At 39.6% G+C, this 26,218-nt stretch overlaps 2 protein-coding genes and 1 pseudogene across 3 annotated transcripts in view; 1 reads left to right on the forward strand and 2 right to left on the reverse strand.

The window, feature by feature from the left end:
- Nucleotides 1-1,260: 1,260 nt before the first annotated feature.
- Nucleotides 1,261-5,828, reverse strand: LOC110959545 (cyclin-T2-like; annotated as a pseudogene).
- Nucleotides 5,631-11,509, reverse strand: LOC110959548 (cyclin-T2-like). Of its 2 annotated transcripts, XR_002596235.2 has the most exons (7): nucleotides 11,272-11,509; nucleotides 10,635-10,716; nucleotides 10,421-10,549; nucleotides 8,730-8,790; nucleotides 8,457-8,519; nucleotides 7,912-8,283; nucleotides 5,631-5,778 (listed from the first exon to the last, which is right to left on the reverse strand). XR_002596235.2 is itself a non-coding variant. In XM_022206434.2 (6 exons), exons 1-6 carry the CDS (start codon nucleotides 11,427-11,429, stop codon nucleotides 8,048-8,050), a joined length of 729 nt encoding a protein of 242 aa, XP_022062126.1. In that variant the 5' UTR covers nucleotides 11,430-11,509; the 3' UTR covers nucleotides 7,548-8,047. The 2 variants fall into 2 exon arrangements, 1 of the variants encoding a protein (XP_022062126.1); XM_022206434.2 differs by lacking the exon at nucleotides 5,631-5,778 and having other exon boundaries at nucleotides 7,548-8,283.
- A 3,220-nt stretch (nucleotides 11,510-14,729) lies between these two features.
- LOC110959547 (transmembrane protein 163) overlaps nucleotides 14,730-26,218 on the forward strand; it is a 28,692-nt gene continuing 17,203 nt past the window's right edge. The window contains exons 1-3 of the mRNA XM_022206433.2: nucleotides 14,730-14,915; nucleotides 16,373-16,784; nucleotides 18,968-19,087. Coding sequence (XP_022062125.1) covers nucleotides 16,601-16,784; nucleotides 18,968-19,087 — 304 coding nt within the window. The 5' untranslated portion in view covers nucleotides 14,730-14,915; nucleotides 16,373-16,600. The remainder of the gene's footprint in view (nucleotides 14,916-16,372; nucleotides 16,785-18,967; nucleotides 19,088-26,218) is intronic.

Raw genomic sequence — 26,218 nt, forward strand, 5'->3', positions numbered from 1 at the left:
TGCTATGTGTGCTTTGGAAGCCAAAATTAGGAGCTTAAACATTTTTTTTTTATTTATTTTTTTCGCTGCACTCGACAAGTGGAATCAAGGCCATCCCAAGAGGTTCGTGTTGATTTTAGAACGTCAGAAGAGGTTTTTAAGAACTGTAGATGCAACGGGGCAGGAGGGCACTGCATGGATGGCAGAGTGAAAATGGAAAATCAGGGCTTTCAGGGACAACTCGACAGCAACGGAAATAAGTTAAAAATGTCCAGTGGTGGACAGTTCCTTTGAGTATTTGTCAAATCTTTTCACTTGTCTGCCATAACTTTAAAACCACCTGCCTCATACTATTCAGGTCTGTCTCTGTTGAGGCTTCCACTCCACAGACCTCTGAAGACGTGAGCAACAGATCCTTTAACTCCTGGAAGTTGCAGTTTGGGGCCTCCACGGACCAGACTTGTTTTTCCAGCACGTCCCTCAGACGCTCGATCAGAGATCTGGGGAATTTAGAGGCCAAGCCGACACCTTGAACTGTGTCACTTTCCTCAAACCTTTCCCGGACTATTTTTGCACATTATCCAAGCAAGAAGCAGCAGCTGCCGCCAGGGAATACTGCTGCCATGAAAGGGGCATACGTGGTCTGCAACAGTGTTTAGGGAGCTGTTCAAGTAACGCCCACATGAATGCAGGACCCAAGGTTCCCCAGCAGAACGTTGCCCACAGCGTCTATTTGCTTGCTTTCTTTGTATCTCTTTCTCAGATGAACACTATAAAAACACCTGGCTATCAGCATGATGCAGGATCATCTAAAGCATCTTTGAGGATCTTCAAAAGCACTGTATACTCTACTCTTCAAAAGTATGGGGTCGCTTAGAAATGTCCTTATTTTTGAAGGAAAAGCAGTTTTTTTTGTCAGTGAAGATACCATTATATGCAAGCAGGAAGTCCTTAAAACAATGGCTTATAAATTGCAATATTACCACGAAATTTAACACAAAACATTGTGCGAACATCAGCAATGCAAACAGTGCATGGAGCTTCTAAAAGCACAAAGGATGCTAGCAAGTGGATAGAAGAGGCAGTGAGTACATGGCTCAGCTTTTATAGCCTGAAAAAGTGAGATAAATCAGCTGATGACCCTCCCGTGTCGGCCAACTGCCCTCCAAGACAGTGAGCTTTCAGAATCATTCCAAGGTCTTCATCTGCTCAACAAAAACACCACAAAACAAAAGAGCAACTGAGCTGTTGAAGAAATTTGAGCAAACTCATAACAGAAGATGACTGTAATGTGTAAAAATGACTTTTACACCTTTTATTCGGGCTCCCAATACACAAATCGAGGATATGCTCATCAATACAGAGTCTGCTTTAGATCTCATGATACACTGAATGGAGGAAGGTTTGGACTGATGCAATAAACCAACAGTTTTAACTGTCAACTACAGTCCTATATACATAATTTCATTTTAGAGATCTGTATTTTCTGATAGTTAATAACATTTATCATACTGAATAGCGATTGACAAGGTACAATCACAAGGCCTTTTTTTTTTTTTTTTGCAATTTTAGCCGCTATATCTTAAATGCACTTTCACAGCAGATGTAACGTAAACTTCATTTGTTGCTCTATTATGAGTCTGCACAATAAGTTCAGGCGCGGCCCTGGAAGTCCCAATAGACAGCAAATGGAGTCGGCCTCGCATTTGTATTGGTTTGGAACCATAGATGCACTCTTTGAAAAATAAGCAGACCATGTTACCTAAGACAGACACCAACATTCTGCCATCTTTGTCAGCAAATGGACGAGGTGATACATCTCCACAGATACAGGTAACAAACCCAAACAGAGGAAGAGTCGTTCTTATATCAAAAAAGTTCAAGACCTGAGATTTTTAGTGGAACAAAATGCTTTAACATACAAAAAAAACCATTAACTGTCTGTAAACTGTCACAGCTGTTGCGAACACTGTCTTCCCTTTTGTGACTGAAAACATGCACATTAAAATCAGTGTCAGCTCACATTAACAGAATGTTTAAAATCCCATTTTCCAGCCGCATTCCTCAAACTTTTCAGATTGTTTTTTCTGTTGCAAGCTAGTAGCACACAGCTCTATGCAGGTAATTTTACATTTGACAGTTTGACAAGAATCATCAGTTATCAGTGTGTAGACACGACTGAGGGTGATGCAGAATTCAGATAACTTAAGACAAATAAATTCATTTTTAAAATCTATTAAACATGGTAATACCTTATTCTAGACAACACTGGGGGCTCTGAGGGTTACAAGTTCATTCCTTGGGCACTTAGTAAAGAGTCCAGCATGTCAAAAGTGTCTTTGTAATCAGTGTGTTGGCCGTTGGACGTCAGCATGCCGTTGGTTCCGTCGTGGCCGTGGTGATCCATCATCCTCTGGCTGCTGTCTGAGTAGTGAGACGAGTTCAGGCCTCCTTTGGAGGTTCTGCTGCTCTTGGACGAGTGGTGGTGGTGGTTGTGGTTACTGGCGTCAGAGTGAGGCCTCTTACGAGACGAGCTGGAGGAGCTCCCGTCACTGCAGTGGCTGCTGGGAGCTCGTACAGATAAGGAGGCGTTGTCCATTGTCCCTCTGCTGTTCCCACTGAGGGAATACGAGTGTGAGTGGGTGTGTTTTGAGTGGCGGTGACCACTGTGCTCTTTGTGCTTGTCTTTTCCAGAAAGAGTCCCGCTCTGCTCCGAGCCTCCGTGACGCTCAGATGAAACTTTGATTCGCATCTTGAGCTCCTCGCTGGTGGCAGAGCCATTCTCAGCGTAGGAGGCTGGGAGCCGAGGCCTTTTAGAGCTGGCCTTATCTCTCCTGCTGTCACCTGGCTGGCCAGCCTGATGTGTCTGAGAGCGTTTCTTGTGGTGGTGAGAGGAGAGGACTGGAGGAGCGTACATGTCCGTGCCGGGCTCCTCTTTTAAGCCGTTCTGCAAGGCCAGCTCGGCTGCGTGTTTCTCTCTGTACTTTTCCAGAGTCAAGATTTTCTGTGGCCGTGAAAAAGCCGTGGCGTTCACACCAAGCTGCTGGTGTTCACTACTAGACCCGCCAGCAGCTTTGGGTTTGTGTTTGACCAGTGTGAAGTCTGAGTGGGGAGGCTGGGAGAACTGGTCGTAGCCACAGGTCTTTGACTGGTCGTTCAGCGGCTGGTAGGAGGCGTATGGGGCTGCAATGCTGTTCAGGGTGGGCATGTCTGCAGAGTCTGACGCTGAGGTGGAGGGGAAGAAGGAGTTGGTAACCCCAGGAAGGCTGTCTAAGGACGTCCCCTGGAAGGCACTGTCCACGGTCGGGCCCTCTGTCTTTGGCTTCTTAGCTGCTTGAATGGCCTAGAAAACAACATAACAGCACAATTCAGCATGAGATACTGACACTTAACACCAATCCTGCTATATATCTTGCGCTGCCCTCATACTGCTGCCTGACAAGTATTTATGACATACCCTCCAGTTTCGTATCCTCTTCAGCTTGCTGGGCGTCTTCTCCAGGATCTGAAGGAACTCGTGCGTGAGCTCTGAAAGCAATAAAGAAAACCGTGTCAGTGGAAACGGCTCTGCTACTAACTCAGGGGTCGGCAACCTTTAACACTCCAAGAGCCATTTCGACCCGTTTCCCACAGAAAAGAAAACACCGGGAGCCGCAAAATCCTTTTGGCATTTAAAATGAAGACAACACTGCATATATCGCTTTTTTTTACTTCTATGCCCTTGTTAATCAGTCGTGATTAATTAATTACAAAGCCTCTAATTTGATTCATTTTTTAAATTGTGTCCTTCCACTAATATTTATCTTACCTGGTTAATGTCATTTTTGCTCCTGGACCTCAAATGTTACATAATGTTAGCTGGAACTCAATATTTTGCGAATGTCTATTTGACTTGTAAAATCTATTTATCTATTTATCTTAAGCTAATAACTTTTCTCCGGTAAGTCGCTGCCCTGTTTTCCAAGACGTTACTCCTCTGACTCTCTGACCTGCTGCCGTGTTCTTGCGTGTAACGTGTATTACCCTATCATGAGTACTTTTGACTCAAAGACAAGACGTGTCTTTCTTGGAGTGGAGCTTTAATATACAGGCTTGCCATTCTTGAGTACAAAACGATGTGAAACTACATGCGTTGCTTCTCCATCTCCTCCGGATCAACCTTGCGCTCTCATGTCCCAGCCAGGGGAAAACCCCAGCAGCACATCCGGTGAAGTGACACGTCAAAATAAGAGCGGTAATTTCACAATAAAACTCTCTATATTAAAATGCATTGAAACGCGCCTGAAAGGCAGAACAATTTATTTTCCAAAGTTACAGGGAGCCACAACAGAGGGCTGAAAGAGCCGCATGCGGCTCCAGAGCCGCGGGTTGCCGACCCCTGTACTAACTGATCATGACTGAGACTGAAACTCTCTGCACACAGTACGTGGTGCGGTCAAAAAAAGTCAGTCATGCTGCTCAGTGCATTACATTTAATTGAGAGCAGTAACTTTTAGTATGAGAAAGAACAAAGTGTGACTCCTTGCTGTGCCTGTGGTACAGATATATTTGTGATTTCTTTAACCCTCCTGTTGTTCTCATTTATGGGTCTGAAAAAATCCAAAAATTCAGCAAAAAAATTCCCCAAATTTCTGAAAATTTGCAAAACCTTCAAGAAGAAAATTCCAATAATTCCTTATGTTTTATGTTTTTAAACCCACAAATTTGGCAAGAAAATCCTAAAAATATCTAAAGTGATTACATATATATCAGTAAACCTGTATTATTTTCTATAAGAACATTCACAAAAAAAATCAACCAAAATCCAGCAAATTTTGGTTGATTTTTTTGTGAATGTTCTTCAAAAAACATTTTTAACTTTACTTTTTTCCACCAAAAAATGTTCAAAGATTTCCCAAAAATGTTGAAAATGTGGACATCAGAAATTTTACGGTGAAATATATATTTTTTTTTCATATTTTCACACTTTAAACGGGTCAATTTTGACCCACAGGTTAACTGCAGGCAAGTCAGAGAAGAACCAGGAACATGCTTGTTGTGTTCCTTTGGGTTCTGTAATGTCTCCAAGTGTCTGAAGGAGAACATTCGGAGCAAACAACCTCAAACGTAGCCTGACGGCGTGTATGTGCTCTGGTCACAGCACTCTGATTATACGTGGAATTTTGCCAAAACACCACAACCAGCCTTCCCCCACTTGCCCTACTTGCAAGATCGGCTCCTTTTGACTTCCACCGCTTCCCCAAAATGACATTCGAGTGGACGGGTCACCATTTTGTCAGCGTAGAAAATTCTACAGATGGTATTCGGCGTGTTAACGTAACAGGAGGGAGCGTTACAGGAGCACTGGGAGCGACGGATCGTGGCACGACGACAGGTGGCCACATTTAAATCAGGTTTTTGAGCTGCATCTGAACATTCTGATCACACCTTCTGCGTGGCGATTTCAGTCGGAACAGCTGCTTTGTTTTTCCGTTTGCATAATTAAGCCACATTTGTTCGACTGCGTAAAAATTAAAACAAGGCTCTAATAGGTCAACCCTACTCATGTATTTAGCTGCTCTCCACTACTGATAACACAATGAGAATTATATCTGACATCCACGACTAAAATAAAGCAGAGGATGCGAACGCTCACCGTCGAGCAGCTGTAACGTTACGGTGCGGTCCACGTACTCCCACCAGTGTTTGCCATCTGTGGACACGGGAATCTCCCAGTTGGACCACTTACAGGCCAAATGGATGCAGACACACGCGACAACCGTGGGCCTGTACTGCAGGCAGAAGGTGGTGAGGTGCAAACTGCAGGAGAAGACGAGAAACAAGAAAAAGATCCAACTGTCAGCTGCAGGGCTTTAACACATACACTGAATATACAATTTAACAAAAGCAACATACAGTTAAACTAAAGGCAGAAATTTTCAGCAACGCTGACATTAATTCACATACACACAGCCTTACCTTACAGAACTGGAACATTTAAGAAAACCTATGTTTGTTAGGCATGTTCCTAAATGTCTGAATGAGACATACACACAGTTTCATACAGTAATATAGAAATGTAGATATACTGAACCTATGAGGCCACATTATTGTCTTGATTTATTAAAAAAGGGAAAATTATGTAACGCAAGAACAGTGTTTCTCAGTCTCTTAAAGGGAGATAATCTAAATTTTACACATATTAAATAACATTTACACACCACATTTACTCGTACAAAACCATGATCTTGATAAGAGCTCATGCGAAGTGTTCCGTTAACATCAGAGACTGAGAAACACTGTTGTTGGTAGCCAAGACAAATGACCAGGCTTTAGGTTTTAAAAGATTAATTTCCCCTGCACCCTGAATCCCAAACTACACTGCAAACTGGCTCACAAGGGTTCACACTGGAAATAACCAGGGGCTATATTCATCAAAAGTTTGAAATTAGAGTAGGAATAACCTGGAATGCAGAAGATAACATATTATATGTAGCATTTGTGTGTGTAAGTAAATATTTTATCTAGAATAAAGTACAAAAACTAAAAGACAGCTTGTAACAACTGTTATATTTTATAATACTGAGACTAGAGTCACGTTTCATATATTGTGTTCTCACAGCTGTAAAGAATGAATCAAACACCGTCACGCCATCAACTCTTGCATTCACTGAACAGTTTCTGTGGTGAGTGTGCGCTCTCTTTTGCATCCCACGCAAAGTCTGTCAAATAATTATTAATTTTTGCCATAAAAGTGTGAATCAACAACTTCAGTTTCACTGATCTCGTGATTGTGGACGTTTCTCCTTCTACAGGATGCATGTACATCTGTTTAACCTCCATTTCTCGCCTGTTCCTGAAACCTAATTTATGCTTCAGCGCACATCTGTAATCCACACCTTCACTATTCATTGTTAAAGGAGATGCAATTCATGTAGTCACTGCAGGACTTTGCAGTGCTTCCATTTGTTCATGCTTTCCATCGTAGAGCCCAAACCCTGCGCTACATCCCCCCCGACTGTGCTCAACACGCCTCAGGAATATTTACTCACACAGAGCTGCAGTCCAGTCTGGAAGTAGCTGCTGTATCATATAAAATAAGGTTTTTTGTTCACCTATTGGAGCATGAATACAAGCATGTGTGTGTCCGCTGCCTGCCTCCAAAAAGTCCACATCGGTCTGTTCACATGGACAGCATGAATTGGCTAACGCTAAGAGGCTAGCACACCTCTTTGGCTCTACTGAAACTCAGCAGAAGCAGGACAACGAAACCTGGTAATAAACTGGCTCTCAGCTAAATTAAAACTAGAGGATAAATAACCTTCGATGTTATCATTTCTGCTATTAGGATGTTTATCATTGCTAAAAAAATAAATAAAAAATTCACCAACTCTGCTTTTAATTAATCTATGATAGATTTTCCAAGACTGTCCTCTCTCTGTGGTTTTGAGTTTTGACACTAAAATTAAAGTATTATACTGATAATTAGTATAATTTAGAGTAGCAGTAGTACTGTGGCTGATAAATACAGGTCAAGAATTACATTTAAAGTCCAAAGAAATTGTTTTGTACTTTTATTTTATTTCATATATATATATATATATATATATATATATATACTTGGCCTTTTGTGCAGAAAAATAACTGAACACGCTTCAATCTGCCGGGATCGTCATCTTCACAGACTGACAAATCAAACTACAAGTAAAATCAACACGGTCCTAAAATCAGAAGCTCGGTGAATAGAAAATCTTCCTCAAACCATAATATATCCTGTCTGAGCTGAAGATAAACAAGATTTTTTCAGTTCCGTTCTATTTGTGTAATGTTACAAACTCCTCACAGAAAGTGTCAGTTTGCAGTATAGTTTGGTGTTTCACTGTTAGCTCCTTTTAGGATGAAAAATGTGCAAAAAAATATTAAAAATTAAAAAAAGAACTGAACTATACTTACCAAGAAACTCTATAAGTTTAAGAATCTTTAGTGGCAATCTATATTCAGGCTACCGTTTGCGTTTTTTTAGACATGTGCACTCCGTACCAAACAACCTCGAGAGGTAAACAGCACCACTACACTCCACATTGTGCATTCAACCCCTTTGTGCCAACACAGAGCCCTTGTACAATACACCGCACACAGCAGCCTGGCCGGTACTTCCCCGTGTCGGGGGTTCCCAGGATCCAAGTGCAAACAGGGCGTTGGACACAGGAAGGGGGACCCTGCAGGACAGGAAGCTATAGTGTGCCATTACAGTGCAATAATGGGAACAGGATAATAACCTGTTGGTAGCCATGAAATAGGAAGTCTGTGCCAAATCCTTGCTTGCTGTAAAAGAAGGAGAAAATCTGAATTAGGGTTCAGTTTCTAAGTGGCAACAGCATTTAAAGAAAAACATCATTAGACAGATTTTAGATTAGCATGTAGCTTCACTCGTCACATAGGACTGTAGAAAAAAGAAAGCTCAAGTGAGAGAAGGAGCTGAGAAAAAAAGAGCATACCTCGCACTAGCTGGGAACATCTCACAACATCTGTGTGTGGATGATCAACTGTTATTTCAAAACCTGCAATCGATATGTTAAATGAGACGATCAGCCAGTGTGAACAGAGGCACAACATCAGTCAGATAATGTGGCTTGGTTTAAAAAGGGAAACGAAAAGAAGATCAGTTCAATATTCAACATGGTACTTGTATAATTCTGTTGTTTGTACAGATAATGTTGCTAAAACGACTTACTGTAGAAACCAGTTCAACTCAAGAACTCCGTACATACCCAGCGTTTGCAGCACTATTGTTTCCAGTGCTACCAGCTCTTGTGCCTGCTGCTGGAATGCCTGAAAAAGGTCAAGCAATGAAGAATTAAAACATAAATAAAATATAATAAAAATGGCATAAAGAGGGCTGGTTCAGATGTGCAACTCAAAAAGAAATCCACGTTTCTAACCAACCTCTAAACAAGGTGAAAAGGTTCAACCTGTATTTTAGACAGAGTGCAACACTTTACAAACATGGAGCAGCACTAGCAGCTACATTCGTCCTTGTTGTCATTTTTTTCTCAGTTGAATTCACCCTAAACGCAAAATTTATGTTAAAAGAAACCTTTTAGTAATCTAAAACTTGCAAAAACATGTAATATCCATTGTGTTACATCTCATTACAAGTAAGAAACAGTGTGAAATCTTAACTTTACTATTGCATCCTTTAGTTGAACTCTCAAATCGTAATATCAGTCACAGCGCAGACACAAACTGAGTTGAAAAACCATTAAAAAAGTGAATGTTAACTAAACTATCTTTGACCATACTGAGCGTTCAGTATTTGACAGCAGTCTTTTATACCCAGATCTCCTTTGTGATGTTGTAAGCTAAATATGACATACAAACTGTAGCAGAGACATAAACAAAATGTCTGAAATAAGCTGTAATCTAAAAGCTATTTCACAGAAAAGGTGTTTCCAGAGGAGTTTTTACATGCCCACCATTCACCTCATTAACTGAACCAAAACATCTGGAACATGCTGTCATCCAGATCACGTTAGACACATCTATTTGTCTTTACACTTTAAGCTTGTTGTTTTCCTCTTGCACACTTCAGACATAATGGACAGCTTTTTTAAAAAAAAAAACTCAACTGTGCAATTTATATGTCATTAACTTTCCTAATTGCATTTGTAAAATCATGCTCCAGGTGTTACTGTCAGTTTTCAGGTTTCACTCTGCTCCTCCCTTCGCAGCATTCTTGGAAATTGATAAGCCAAGTCCATAAAAATACTGCTCATTTCTATATGACAACTATTCCAGCAGTCCACATGCCTGGTGAAGACAGCTGTCTCCCGAAGACAGCAGCTGGTTTGGAGAACAGCTATCAAATGAAGGTGATGTGGACTGAATGGATCGATCAGAGTGTTTAAGTACTGCTCATGTTTCACACTTAATGTAAAGAGTATGTTCGATTCCTTTTTTTTTTATCCAATTAGTCTTTTGGTTTATTAAACCTCAATACTGCAGAACAGCAGTCCCCAGAGTTTTCCAAAGCCAAACAACTAGTACAGAACTAACAGACTGCAAATTTACTGAGAAGAAAAGCAGCAAATTCTTACAGTCATGAAGCCAATATTATGCTTGAAAAAACATCACTAATTAACCAACCATCATGTTCATTCTGTTGGTATCTTCTCTCTCCAAAGCCTCACAGAAGATGTGAGTACAAGGAGTTACAAACAACTGAGTAACAAGTAGGACACATATGTCACAAAAAAATGAATCAAAAAGACTTGAAACTCAATGCCACAATTATCCCAGTCTCAACAAAACCGCTCTGTGTATCAGCACAAACCATGTAAAATCTATAAAGCAACATCTTTGCCAAACAGAGAAGCCACAAGATACAGCGTTTCCAACACATTATCCATGTAACAGTGACTCATGTAAATCAAAATCGATCCCTTAGTCACAGTTTACTTACGTTGCTTTTAGTGTCTAGAGCAGGCTCTTGTGGGTTAATGCAGGCATGGGCTATTTTAATGACATGCTCCAGCTTCCTGGGCTGCTCCTCAACTTTAGCTGCCAGGAACAACGTGGTCTGAGAAATGATCTACACAGAAAAAGAAACTCGGTCAGTTTTCATAGTCTGCACCAGCAGTAATTATGGCATCGACCAAAATTGCAGTGATACTTACATTTCTATGGAATTTGGAGAAAGAGTGGATCATATAAAACCTGTGCATATATACTATAGCAGTGTTGATTATTAGTTGAGACCTGGGTAGACAGTCAAGGAAAATACGTGGATGACAGAGCAAAATAAAATAAACAACTGAAACTGCATTAGATCACAAACCTTGACGGATAGCACTAAGCTAACATTGCTAGCAAAACGTGAGCCCATTAGTCAAAACCACGTTAAAACCAGTCGCAGGATTAAGACGTTACCAACTTATCAAACAGTGAAGGGATCCATTTATCGGTTGATGTCAAGTTTAAAACACACGTACAATCTGAGTCAGTGTTAATTTATTCCTGCTGTCATTAAACATGAAGCTAACAATAGAATCTGCAGCCTAAAGAGACAAAACAATAGCTAAGCTAGCTAGTAGGCCGCGACACCTCCGGTGGCGGATTAACGCAATGTTAGATGAAATAAACAGCCGGTTTTAGTTACATAATACTGTGTGTATTATAAAGAAGAATTTTAAGTGTGTTTTTAGAGTCAAAATGCTAAATAAATCAAGCCTCGCCTTTCCGGCTACCTATATGCTAATGCTAACTCGAGCTAGCCCGTCTGTCGGCCGGCTTCTGGTCGGTTCAGAAGGATACACGTTGAGTCTCTGGCCTATATCTTGGATTAAGTTAGCAGCCTGCTGCCGGTAGGAGAGCTCCCGGTCAGCCTCGATTCCGCAGCGCCGGGACGGGGTGTTTTCCAGCTGCTCCCGGGTGAAGAGCCATTTCGTAGAGGGTCCCCGGTGCACCGCCATTACGCTCCCACAGCCAAGCCCGACGGTGTTAGCACCGGGAGGGAGCGGGGCGGCGGGGGCACCGGAAGGACGGAAAGAGGAGCTGAGCTCAAACCGGTCGTCCAGTTTTTGAAACAGAGCCTCCAGCGGCACCTAATGGGAATTACAACAATCAATTTTTAATTTGTTGGGTCAATATATAATTGAGGATCTTTTGGCGTCCATGGCGTCTTGCACGCATTTTCATTAAAACAACAACAACAATAGTTTCATGTTCATTATTTCCATGTTAGTTCCATATTTAAGCAAGTTCCATATTAACCCTCGTGTTGTTCTGTGGGTCACATTGACCCGTTTTAAAGTTTGAAAATGTGGGGGGGAAAAAAATACATTTCACAGTGAAACTTCTGATATCCATTTTCAACATTTTTTGGTGGAAAAATAAATATTAAAAATGTTTCTTTAAGAACATTTTTAACAAGATAACCATGACGGATGCTTATTTTTTTTGCCAATATGTCAACTTTTATATGGAAAATAACAAACTGTTTCTGTGGCCGAGAACCCATTACAAAACACTTCTCAAAGAAGTGTATTAATTCCAGATCACATGACCTGCTCCACATGATGTCATTTCCTCCTGAAGAGAGACTGGTAAGACTCCAAGGCTTTCTGAGTTATTTAATATAAAGTAGTGTGTGAGCCAAGTGTGTATTTATCCCATGTCAACAGGTTTACCACAATACCTTTATAAATAACTTTCAATTTCAATTTTACTCAGCTGTATATGTAATATTTTCGAAGAATCTTTCTGTAAAAATGCCATGTGGTGTTTGGTTATAGGTGGCCATGTTGATTTTAAGCCTGAAAACAGCAAAAATGTCAACTATGATGCAAAAAGTCCCGCAATTATATATTTACCCTGTTAGGTAGATGTCTTTGGCTTGGTTGAACCTCAGAGGCCATGACTCCTTGTGCTTTATATCACATTGTTCAAGCTGTTTTCATATTTGCTGGTAATCTTTCTGCATGTCTCCTCTGGGATTTTGTTCAACTACTCTTTGAAATGATCTCCAGCTCTTTGAGGCTGAGGCTTCCTTTCATCACTCTGGTCTTCAGTTCCTCCACAGATTCTTGATGAGATTCAGGTTTGGACCGTGACTGTGCGAGTGCAAAATGTTCATACTGCTTTACATGAACCTTTTCTTGAGCATGTTGACTGTGTGTTTTAGGTCATTGTCTTGTTGGAAGGTCCAGTGTCTGCTGATGTTTTCATGTTGTCCTCTTTTCCCATAATACTGTTTATGTTGACAAGACTCCGTCTGCTCCCTCGGCTGAAAAGCACCACCAAAGCATTGCATTCCCACTACCATGTTTGATCACAGGGATGGTCTTGGGGTTGAATTCTTCTCTTTTCTTCCCTCCCTGTGTCCAAACAACTCCATTTTCATCTCCTAAGATCATAGAACCGATGGCCAACAGCTTCCTTCTTTGTCCACATATGCTTTTTGGTGTCTTTCTGGGAGAAATAGAGTCCTTTTGGCTCTGCGTCAAAGGAAACCGGCCTTGTTCAGTGTGTGCTGTAGAATCTGAATGGGTCTTGTGTTGATCTTTACCTTCTTCTTTCCTCTGATTACACCACTCTTACCAGTGCAGGTTTCCCTTGTGTCTTCCAAGATGTCTACTGTGTAGAACTCGTTATACTTTCTAATGATGCTTTAATTGTGGCCAACAACCCTTGAAAAGACTTGGATATAGCTTTATAGTCATTAACTGTCTAGTGAGCCACTTGTTCAACAGTCACAGTTTCAGCCAGAAGAAAACGATTGGTCAAATATCAGCTGAGGTTGAAATACCCGGATTAGCCACTAGGGGTCACAAATGTACTCTGGACTTCTTTAACATTATTATTAATGTATGTTGTAGATAATAGTGATAATAATAATAAGAATAACCTCATAAAACGATACAGATATTAAAAGAAGTAAATAATACTTTAAAAATAATGAGAATTACTACTATTAGAGATTAGCATTTTTGACTGAAATGCAGTTTCAGGCGTGTAAACATGTAAAGCCTCTATGTCCTGTCTCTTTTTGTATGCTTTCCAGAGCCATAATACTCTAATTTTGTTTAATGATTAGTATTTAATTTACTACATAATATAACAAACTGAACACCACCATGTGACACCAATTAAGCAAGAACTTCTAACATTGAAGACTTTCCACAAGTTCAACCTTCTGCTAATGTCCATCTCAAAATTGGTGTTTCCAGTTTGTTTACCACAAACATTTATCAAATATTGCCTTGTTTTTTGCAACAAAGTCTCTCCATACTTTCAGAGCGCAACAAAAATAGATGAATATGAAAACAAAACTTGGCCTAAACTTAGACTAGCCATTACTTTGGATTTAGATAAAGCTTACCAATAAATCTGAAAAACAGGCCATCTTAATTTTAACACAAAATGTGAAGTACTATTGTGGGAAGTGCAGACATCAGTTTCATACCAGCTGCATTTCTCTGTGTCGTCCACTGAAGGGAGGCAGAGACTAAGAACAGAAGTGAAGCTCGGCTGGTTTAGCTTCTGTAGAGTGTTTTCAGACAGCTTAATTACAATACTTTTTAGATTCCTTGCATCTGTAGTTTGGCTCCAGACATGCACGAACTTAGGCGCCCACATCATCAAGATATTATAATTAGATTATTCATAAAATCCCAGTTTTGAACTTTTTCATGCTCGAGATTTGGATTAATAAAGGTGCAGGATACTTAAAGTTGAATGTGTATGAGATTGTGAACTTATTTTTAATTTACTCTGATATAGCATCTTAAAAATCTTCTTTCAGCTACCATTTTAAAATTCTAATTGCTTTGCACTTTGTATAACGACAATAAAGGATTTCTATTCTATTTTATTCTTTTCAGTCAGTGGATGAATTTGCAGGGAATTGTTAGGATTTGTTGTGTTTCTCTCTATAATATTATTCTCTGACGTCTGGACTTCCTATGTAAAGTGTCCTGAATTGACTTGATGAATTTGGAATATATGAATAAAACTGAATTTTAATGCAGACCTGCCTGTCAATTGGCTCCGTATCTTAGCAACCCAATCACGTTACTTTCTCCAGTGTAGCGTGATGATTATTTAAACCGACAACATTCAGGAAACATCAGATTTGAATTGTTGCTGAGGAGAAAATACTGTCTGTTTGTGGGCGTGAAGGAGAGAAAGTTAAGTAATAAAGTGTAAAACTAATCTTGTCTCAGAGGTAAAGTACTTATTGGGACTATTTTCCTCTCTAAACAGTGCCGATTGCAGGTGTACCCGTCGCTGCTCTTCCGGGACAGATGTTCTCCTCGCACGGAGCAGAAGCGCGAGCGCAGGTGTCGTGACCTCAGTAATTAGAGTCCAGCTGTGGAGGTTTGAACGGAGCCGCGAATTGGAGCCTGTCGTGAATCATGTGTCTTGTCCGTCCAGACTGCGAGCAGCTCCTCTGTCAGGTTAGTCTTCATGTGGACCCCTAGTTCCCATAATTCCACTCAGAACCTTCAAAATAAACAGCCGCCATGTTGCTTTTAGAGCCTGAAGCTCATAAGCTGCTGTTAGTGGGAGCAGCTGTTAGCATCAGCAGCTAACAGATAGCTGCTCAGCTGCTTTTGCTAACCCAAAGCTTAAAAGTTGTAAAACAACGTTTTAAAAGTGTCACAAGTAAAAGTTCAGCATTCAAAATTTTATAAAAGCGATATTATGTGACTTCTAAGAGAGATAATTCTTTGACAAACAAAAGTATATGTGTGTGTGTGTGTGTGTAAACCCACATATAAAAAAATGAGCTAAAATAAAATTAAAAAGTATAAATAATAATAGCAATATATAGAGTAAAATATATATAAAAAGCAAAAAATACGATAATATATATATATATATATATATATATTACATAAACCCAATTGTCAAAAAATGCAAAAAAAAAAATACAAAAAAATCTAACAATTTGATACAGTTTATATAAAACTGAATCACTGAAAATAAGGCAATGAGGAGAAAACTGCACTTTTATAGAAAAAATTGTCTTAAAATATAAATTCTCTACTCTTGCACAGTTATTTATTGGAAAAATGCAGATCAGTACTGCCATTTTTACATTTATTTCTCAAAAATAGTTTTTCATAGTTAGATGTACATATTGTTGGGCTAATTTATTTAATTTAAAAATCACAGTTTTTACTGGTCAGATTGATTCACTTTTGTGTTACTTATGGACGTATGCTGTCATATTTATGACATCTACACCTGTCTCATAGCCAAAATGCATATATTTAATGCTAATACACCAACTGTGGTGCTGATAATGGAAAATGCTGTGATATTTGTAATAGGTGACACAAACTTTATTTCATATTGTATTTCCGTGTAGATTTTCAAGTTTTTGAAGGGAAACATTTTTTACAGTAAAATATGGAATTAAAATTTTTTAACCATAAAATCAACAGTTTCAATACATTTCTTTATTGTAAATGAAGAAAATGTTTTACCAAAATTTTACGCTGCGTTCTGACGACCACAGCAACCAGAATTTTACCTTTTTTTTTTTTTTTTTTTTTGCAATGTAGCTGGTGTGGCATCCGACTTTGATATGAACTTCAGTAACTAATCCACAGTCAGTGTGAGTCATGAGGCCAAAACATCAATTATTTTCTAAAAAATGGTGAAATTTTAGAATCATTTGTCTTACTTTTCAGGTAAACAGGTTGCATCTTTTCATGTAGTGTGTTTACTTGAATGTAAATCATTGTTTGTTTATTGAGCATTTAGGGAAACAGAAAATAACTGTCACTACATCGGAAATTGCGTAAAGATAATTTAACAATCATTTGACAAAATGGAAAAACAAACATCTAAAAGCCCCAGGCATAATGTCTGCTCAAGCATCAAAACATCTCTGCATTGTTTTCAGGTGAGAAATGGGCGTTTGTTTTGAAGCCCACGTCTCCTGCTTTCCGGTCTTACTTCGCCTTACAGTTTGCGTTTTGGCGCAACTGGACTCACAGCCCTGCAAGGAGTCTCCCTCTCTCCTCCTCCTCCCTCCGTCTCCGGCTCTCTGTCTGTTGGAAAAGCCTCGCTCCTCACCCAGGTGTGACATTTTTGGAGTGCCTCACTGGAACCGCATCCCGCCGCCGACAACATGACGGACTCCACACCGCCAGACTCCACCGCCGTCCCGGAGCCGGCTGTAGTTGTGGACCCCCCGGTGGTGAACGGCCAGTGCGACCCCCAGCAGGAGCAGCAGGAGCCCAGCGCGGAAAGTCAAGCAGAAGGCTTCAAGATGGACCAGGAGATGAAGATAACAGACAGCATAGAGGACCGAGGTAGGCAGCGTGAAATGTGTTTAAAGTTTAGGATGCCCTGCGGCCAGGACGCACACTGTGCGTAATGCCATGGAGAGCAGACCGAGGTTTCACTGAACGCGCTGGAAATCCGTTTACTCCTCATCCAACTATGCTTAAACATGTTGCTTTCTGCTTCCTGTGTTTTGCCCCCACTTGTTCCAAACTGTGCTCAAATCAGACATAATGGAAACCTGCTCTCTATAGTCATGTTACCTGAACCACTGCTACATATTCTGTGAATAACAAACTGGATTTCCTTTGGGGAAGCGTGAGGCAGCCATTAAAACAGTGACAGGTGTTCCATCTTTAACTATGGCACAGAAAAGGGTGTGTTTATAACCCTCTTAGCAACAAGACTGTAACTAAAATATGAGTACCTTAATTTGGGAAATATCCTGAAACATATTGCTCATTACAGTGTGTTTTTAAAGACCCTGCCTAAGTCTGTTCTTTGTTATAGTGCTAGAACAGTGATTGTCCCTGAATGTCTCAGATCAATCCACCTTCTGCAACATCTCTACAAATCAAACTGATCAAATCAACAGCAGATGAGCTGTTCCTTTTAATGACTATTATATACGATGCAATTTTCTGCAAATTGTTGCAGAACAGTTTACCTTGATGAAGTGAAAACTGTAGAAACATAATTAAATTTCAGAGTATTGCAGAATGCTTTAACAATGGAAAGCAGTTATATTAGACTCATAATCAAAATTCTCATTGTTCAAGTGCAATATTTCTAGTGCAATACATCTGTATACTCTTATTTCAGTTAATTTTCTGTTAATCTTTCTTGTTATAATATTGCATACAGTTTACATCTGTACTTCTGTTATCTTGGTTTATTTTTCTCATTTATTTTAATTCTTATTTTCTGGACACTACACACTTAAGACACTTCTCACAAACACTTTTAGAAACTACATTTTGTATTTAGTATTCTTTGTTATTTCTGTTTTACTACTAACCTCTGTATAATTGTGTATATGCTACTAACCTTTGTTTATTGTACTCTGGCAAAAAAAAAAAAAATCTTCACTCATTGCTGAGGGCTTGTGTATATATAGCATCATGTTCTATTGTACTGGTTCAACTGCTTGGTGTAGGCTGGAACAGACAGTACCTTCAAGCATTTGCACTTTAGCATATGGGACATTTTCCCTCATGGCACAGATTTGTATTCAGTGAAGGGAGCATATAAGTACTGTTTTCTACCTGCTCAGCACCAAGCAGCAGACTGACACAGTTAGCAACTAGCTGGTGAACAACATGAAGCATTCAGCAGCTGGAGGGTCAGATTTCCTCTTCAGGATTTGATGGAGACTACAAACAGAGCTAAAGGGAGGATGAAGTCACTAAAACACAACTGTATGACTCCATATCTTAGATGTGTTTGCTAACACATTTATAAGATGAACACATGTCAGTGTTTACAGTTTGTTTCCCCCAAGTGGTGAAAACAGTTCATTTTAGCAGGTTTCTATCGACCAACAAGCATCAACAAGCATAATTTATTTACAGGTCTGCTTATTTAAAGGCACCTGTAATGTGATTTATGCATAATTACCAGTTACAGCTACAAAAGATTAGTTCAAATTAATTGGCCACTGTTTTGATAATCAGTCAGTAGGTTTAAATAATTTAAAAAAAAGTCTAAATACTGTGATTCCAGTTTCTCAGAATGATTTTTTTCTGGTTCTCTCCTCCGTGGCAGTAAACTGAATATTTTTTGGGTTGTTGATTTTTTTCGACATTCATAGACCTAATTACTTAATCTAGAAAATGCTGGACAGTTCAGTATCTAAAATAACGTTGCAGCCATGTTACTAGTTAATTTGTTTAGTGCAGTCACAAATTAGTCTTTCTTTCCCAGTTGTAATGTTGCAGTAAATCAGAAGACATAACCATATTGATAACCCTGATAAAGCTACCTCCTACACATAAAGTGATTTAAAACACATAAATCATACAATTTAGCACAAATTAATGTTTCCTCTTTATTATATATATTTAAATCTTTTGAATAAGTGTTGAATAAGTTTGAACACTGTTGGAAACTGAGCTTTAAAGCCATGAAAACTTGAGTTAAACCGCCTCCTTTATACCTCTCCGAGTTATATTTGTACACTGTGGGTCACTGAGCCCTGTCATGTTGTCTGCAGGTCTTCTGGAGAGCAGCATGCGTCTGAAGCCTCATGAAGCACAGAGTTACCGCAAGAAAGCTCTGTGGGTGTCCTGGGTGTCCATCGTGGTCACCATTGTCCTGGCCATTGCCGCTTTCAGTGAGTAGCACCTGAAGCTTTTACAGTGTGTGCTTAACATACAAAGACATTTACACAAAAAAAAACTCCAGAATCATGGGTTCTTGCTGTTTGGTCCTTCTACTGAAGGACAGGTTTGCTAATTAGTTCGACACCCTGTGGATTAATGTGGCACCCGACAGCTTGATTAAACATTAGTTCTGAAATTCAAAGACAGCATGAAGGACGAGCTTTTCAACATGGTAACCCTGACAGTCCACATGTCAGGATCTTTTTTCATTCACTCCTAAAAGTTTAGCCTCCCACTGCATGCCTTCTCTCAGAGCAACATGGAACATTTTGGCTGGATAGTGTCTAAAGTCGACCTTCACTCTCACTGCCATTGTTGAATTTTGTTTTCTTTTAGAGGCAGGACTGTGTGATCTTTGTCATAAGCAGTCTGTTTTTTTCTTTTCATTTAACCTCCACATGTCAAGGATCCTTTGCTGGATACAGTGAGTCATTCTGGGTTTGAGAGAAGACAAAGAGGATTACTGACTGTGTCTTAGACTTTTAACATCACCTCTTTTAGTTTCTCTGCACGTTAAATGTCCCTTTGAGATTAATTTGAAATAGAAGGGAGTCGCTTTGTAGATCTAATCCAAGTTTTGTCACGTTTTCCAATTTGTAAATTGGGTTTCAAGTCCCATTGTCGAGACTTGTACAGATTTTTCAAACGGGGAGTTTAGGGACAGCTATGTCTCAGGTAACTTTTGAAATGTGAGGTAAAATGTGACAAATCTGCTTGAGATGATGACTCTTGTTGATTTGAAAATGATTAAAATACCGCTTCATAGTTTTATCTCACAGATCAGTCACCACACATACTAATGTTCAACTGATGCGATTTCCTCCTCCCCTGCAGTAAATGCAGATTAGTTCTTGACATAAGTGCAGAGCAGAGGCTTTGCTGCAGTGTAGCTGATCACCTCGAGATTGATTTGCAGATGTGCAGAGATATGAGAGTTTCCTGTGTTGCTCTTCCTCACCTTGTTTGTGAATGTGTTTGCGTTCATAAAACTTTCCACATCAGTAAACAGGCCATTTCTCTTCATTAAACATTTTTCATTTCTCATTAGACACCGTTGTCACATTGCTGTAGTCCTGCAGTGAGACCCGCTCTCACTCATAAATATAACATGACGCTGCTTGCAAATCAGCTGCAGAAATGAGCAGAGGAGGAGATGAATGAGGCAGACAGAGCAGCAGCTATTCTAGCAAACAGAGATCTGACATGAAGTCACACCGGACCGGCATCATTACAGGCACATGATTGTTTTTTCTTCGATGATGACACCCTGTGGAGGAAAACAGAGCGAACCGAAGAAAATGCTGCGGTTAAGAAACTCATTGGAGGCATCTTTGAGTGTGAAATTGAAAATTGGAATTTGATTTGTTGTCAGAATTATCAAAGTGAGGTTTGTTTGTTTGCAGGTTGTTGCAGTGAAGGATGGAGACATGTAGAAAATCCGCCTCTTTCTCCTTTCATTCGAAGCTCTGTCAGACATCTTGCCCACCACCTGTTTTAATGAGGAACTGATGGTAGAGCAGCAGGACAGGCCAACTTTCCTCTTTACTGTGTGTCCTATTTGAGCTATGTGTTTAATACATTCCTCCCTGAAAGGTGCATTCATTGCAGAGTGTAGAATCTAATTTTATTGATAGTAATGCTCTTGCAGGTGTTTTGCATTGAAGTGACAAAAAGTGTTGCACACAAAACTGATGTTGACTTTAGTTGTTTTAATTTAGCAGATTAACTAAATTATATCACTGGTTAGTTTGGTTTTGTCTTGGAAACTTCAATATAAAAACTAGATAATATCTGAATTAAATTTAAATTAGGGATGCATAATTCCCTTAACTGATAGTCTGCCACTGTATCAGTTAATAAATGATTAATTGTTGAAAAAAATACAATGAAATCTAAAGTATTAAACACAGCAACAAGCTGCAGTCTTCAACAGTAAATAAATCCTGCAGCATTATTAATCTCTATGCAGCAGTTTGATATAAAAAAATGGTCCTTCTATCTGATTTTCATGATGGATTGACTTGTTTACTGTAGTTAATGTTAGTCCAGCTGCAGGAAACAGCTCCTCAGCTTGAACAGATGCCCATAAATACACAGTCACAGCGACTTAGCCAGTCCAGGAAATCTGTCAGTAATTAATCCCACCTCTAAAATGAATTTATACTCAGAGCAGAGCATCAATTCATCACTTTAATTTGATTGTTGTTGGACGCATGTAATTCGAGCCCTGCCGCTATTGAACATTAGCAGCATATCTCCTGACACACATTCAGCTCCTGACCTGTGTTAGCATTTGATAATCCTAGCTTAGCTTTAGCATAAGTAACCGAACAGTCGTTGGACAACTTTTCACAATTTTTACATCTATTTCAGAGTTTATCAACATGGCTGCCACAGCTAGCAGCTAAACAGCAAGAATTCTTAAGGCTGGTCAGCAAACACACCTGTACCTCCTTTAAACAGTAAGAGGCTCCATCTACTGGAGCAAGCAGGTACTACAGCTAATCTCCAATACATTTTCTGACTGTTAAATCGCACGTCCTTCTGCCATCTGCTTTAAAGTTTAATACATCAATTTTAATCAACAAAAATATTAACTGCAAATAATTGTTCTCACAGGCAGTTCAGTCAGGAGCAACATTATATTTGTGACCAAAAACCACAACCTCATTTAGTTCTGTTAAAAAATGTGCTATATGTGTACTATAAGCTAGCATCAGTGTAAACTCTTTCTTATGTGAATTGTGACACTATGAAGCTATTCAATCAATGCTTAAGATTTTATATTCCTGTCCCTGATAATCTAATTTTTACAGCAGGATACATTAGATTTACTGTGTTTATTATTGCAGTGCAGAGCCACTTCCTGTTATTTTTTGACACTGTAGAGAAAAATAACTTCTATTAGCTCAAAATCCACTGCAACAGTTGCGTGATCGCTCATTAAACACTTGTTAAATCTTCTCTAGGGCTGTCATTGCCTCCTTGGAAACAAGCCAGAGTGTACTGAATATAAATGATGTCCTCAGTTGTGAGCCCCACTGTAAATAAGAACATTTTAGTGTGCACAGACTGTGTGAGAATCCTGCTTATAAGTAGCTGATGACAGCATTAGAGTCCATCTTTGACATTTGTTTGTTATCCCTGTGCTTGGACGTGTCTGTTTGTATAAAGGAGCCTCCTGCTTGAGGTCGCATCGTAAACTCAGTTGCACCAAACAAAACATTGTTCTAAGGAAGAGACGAATGGACTGAAGATGCAGTGAATGCAAAAAGACAAAGCTGTCACAATGATGTTTAGATAGATTAGCATAGTATTGTATTGCTAGTAAAGAAAGAGGTCAGTATTTGGGGAAATACACTTTTCAAAAGTCAAATAAGGAGATTAATACTGCTTAAATACAAAGGTGCAGGAGATGTTTAGCCTGGCATAGTTGAAGATAGAGCCTGACGAAATGTAGTAGATTCTGGGTAAAATCCTCCACCATACAAGCATTCAGACTCTTTGTTTAAGGCTACACTGATCACAAATGGAAGAGATTTAAGAAAAAATTCAAGGCAGCGGAGGATTTTCAAAGGAAATTCACTGAAATATGGAAAGGTGTATTCAGTCTAAAGGACTTCATTAGGAATCAGAGCCTGTGTCCTGGCAGTGTTTTAGTGAGCTACCAGAGCTCTGCAGGGTGTCAGTCCAGTCACCACCACCTGCTGCTGTTCCCTGTCAGCCCGACATGATGGCTGAGTGATAGCCACTGGGTAACAGACCGTGTGAAACATTAGCATTATTCAAACATGGCAAAGACCAGTAAGCCTGGAAGCAGACTATACTGTATATGCAATTGTGTGTGAATTTGAATGTGAGCGGGCAGGTGCTGCTTTGGGTTTATCGTGCAGACATCACAGTAGGGAAATGACATGCTCATGGCACAAATCAAGAAGAAGAGCTGTCAGTTTTAGTCTGAGCTGGAGGTAGCATTTCATCTCTGTCTATTGTCCAGTGGAACTTAGCGGAAAGAGTGAAAGAATGAATGAATGGAAATGTAAGTGTGCTTTTTGTTGCTGTTTTCATAACAAGGCATTTCCACAACAGTACAATGTGACAAAGTATAAAAACAACCTTGATAGCAAAGTGTTGTATGCATACTGCAGCTGCAGGAACAGCCAATGGAGCAGCAGGGCTTGGAAGGTGTTTTATCTTCTATTCTCCTGCTTCTCTTGTCACATGTGACAGGGAGGAAGGGGGAAGGAGGAGGGAGACGAGAGACCTCAACTGTGCACGTTTGTGTGTTTGTGATTGTGTGTGATTGTGTGTGTGTGCGATGCTGGAGCTCCATCCCCGCTGACACCCACCCTGCTTTCTTGGGAACCAATTAGCCGTCGCTGGGCTCAGCTTTGACGACCGCAGAGCTGCAGCAGATTCATTTATACACAGTTCCTTCTCTCTGCTCCTAATGAAGGAGCGAGGAGGAGAGGAATGGAGGAAAGAGGGGAGGAAGGCAGGAGGAGCAGGAGATATACACTTCTGGATGGCGTTAAAGTCAGATCTGTGGGGTCTTCATCCCACTTGAGAGCTTTAAGAACTGAAAAACTGTGTTAGGTAGCGTGAAAGCAAAAGTCACAGTGGAATGTGTACTTCTTTCAGATATCTAAAGAATTTCTATTACAGAATACATCTGCAGATTCAGTACATCCTTCCTCATGGAGGAAATGATTTTGGAAGAAATGTGGGAGTGCATTTGAGAACCAAACTATAGTTAAGTTCAATAAGCCTTGGCTTTTGGGTTTTTTTGTGCTTGACATACATTCTCACCTCAGTTATTCTGCCAGAGTCCTTCACTTGTTGGGAAAGCCTTTCTTCCTGACTACCTTTTCCTTATCATGTCAGTTCTGGCACATGTGTGACACCTGTGTGTTCCCCAGCTCTTTATTTACTCTCGTTTCAACAGCTGTCAGATTCTATTTGTTCACTCGTATGTCGCTGCTACGCTGACAGACGATCCACACAGGATTTGACTTCTTTTTTTATTTTTTGACATGAAGAACATCTCCACTCTGCATGTTTAAAGAATGCCATGAGCTAATAGACTTTACACTACATGATGTACAGTATAGGTATGTATACTGTTTGATGATAGATGAACTCTGGGACTGAGATGATACCACACTGTGTTTCAAACCAGCTTTACATAAAATAGAAATTAAGGAAGATATTACCGGGCAGATCACTTTATCTGCACTCTTTGATAAAGCTATATTTTCATATTCTATTGCTTTCAGATTTAATTTATGTGCCGACATCTTTTATTATCCCACTCGACTACATCACGTTGTAGTTTAAATAAAGGTGGAATGAATTTGCCATGAAAATAACACAACTCGTGTGAGAAACAGCACTGCTTCCATAGCATGTCTTCTTTCAGATTAATGAAAAGAAAACATCCAAACAGACATTCAGGCTTTTATTTGACGACACTTTGCCTATTATGTGTATCTAGATTTCAATTACAACATGTAAAATTACAATTAATTTCCTCAAAATGTTTTTTTTTCCTCTTTCTGAGCCAGAAATCTCAGCTCCAGCAGGTTACATACACTAAACCCACCAGTTTTATTCATGTGTGTTCTAAAGTGTTTTACAGATTGGTTTGATTTTATATCATTCACAGTGTGATTTATGCAAAAATTAATTTTTGGTGGCTGTGTATCTAATTATACTTCTAATTTATCAAATGATAAAGAATATCAAAAATCCCCTGTATAAACCTTTCACTCTAAAACAGCAACAAAATTAAGCAAAACATTTACAGCTGGCTTCATCCAATGTTCTGCTTTCTGTTTGAGAAATTAGTGCAAATTATTTTGTATTTTTGGTATAGACAAATTACCAAAAATGCAAACGAAAAAAGTCAGACAAAATGAGACAAACGACACTAAACAAACAGAAAAAGGAAACAATTCTGACAAAGAAGTTACAAAACAACAAGAAAATATGACAAAAAAAATACAAGCGAGACCTAAACATACATTTTTACTATAAAAAAATAACGGCTTGTTGTCAGTCATGTAATGCTGTTTTGAACATTATATTTGTGAGCATGGCGTTGTACAGGGATGTTCAGGATTTGGCTTCATGGTGGTGCCTCAGATAATCTTTTAGCTTCCATTTCTAAGCTTTTTAGCCATAATAATACACATAATACATTCAAGATAATTTTTGCAATTTGCTGAAGGCACCACATTCATGCTGCAGATTTCAGGTTTAAAAAAAAACAAAACATCCACTTATTTGTATTCAACAGTTATTCGTGGATGTTCAATTGTTTCTGAGAGAGTGTGAAAGCAGCATCTGTTTCTGTTTTCATTTTGGTCTGGGCCATGACAGCAGAGTGGATGATTGTGCCTTCAGCCTAGAGAGAGGAACTGAATGTAGATGAAGCAATAAGTGAGGAAAAGAAAGGGTGTAGGAGAGAGGTGCTCAGGAGGCTGGAGGGGAAGAAAAAGGGTGAACAGGAAGGGAAGAGGGATTGGGTGAAAAACTGATTTTATTGAAGCAGAAGCAAAATGAGCAGCTAAAGGGGAGAAAGAGATACCACACAGTCCTGTGTTTCTGTATGCAGGGCTGAGGCGAGTTGCTGGCCCCCTGTGAGTCCTGCTAAAAATAAACATGGGAGGAGGGATTCCTCCCCTTCTGCATCTTTGTCTCTTCTTCCTTCTCTCCTCATTCCCACCCATTGCAGGCGTCCACATGTTTGTTTTTAGCAGATCTACGTCTTACTATCATCGGACCAAATGCAAGCAAGTAATATGCAGATAGCCAAATTACTGCACAATGGGGCTTCTTCTTTGTGGCAGGTTTGCTGCAGGAGCTGATGCGAATGATCATCTTCAATAGAAGCAGTTAAACAAGACGATCCAGTCAGTGTCCTGAACTGCAGTTAGAATCTCTTATTTCTGTGGGCTTTAACTCTCTGAGACCCAAACAGTTTCTCGGTGTTTTACCTCTGTGGAAACCATGTCTACAAGCAAAGAGAACTCAACAGTGATTTCTGTAGAGTATGGCGCAGTTATAGTATTAATGGTGGT

This window comes from Acanthochromis polyacanthus, chromosome 22 (genome assembly GCF_021347895.1).
Source record: "Acanthochromis polyacanthus isolate Apoly-LR-REF ecotype Palm Island chromosome 22, KAUST_Apoly_ChrSc, whole genome shotgun sequence".
Classification (NCBI taxonomy): domain Eukaryota; kingdom Metazoa; phylum Chordata; class Actinopteri; family Pomacentridae; genus Acanthochromis; species Acanthochromis polyacanthus.

Bases quoted from the DNA above. Each gene is read 5' to 3' on its own strand.
- LOC110959548 (XM_022206434.2), bottom strand. From the start codon at position 11,429: ATGGCGGTGCACCGGGGACCCTCTACGAAATGGCTCTTCACCCGGGAG. The intron at 10,550-10,634 runs GTAAGTATCACT...TTTTCTGTGTAG, and splicing joins TCTCCAAATTCCATAGAAAT to ATCATTTCTCAGACCACGTT. The intron at 8,791-10,420 runs GTAAGTAAACTG...GACCTTTTTCAG, and splicing joins CTCTAGACACTAAAAGCAAC to GCATTCCAGCAGCAGGCACA.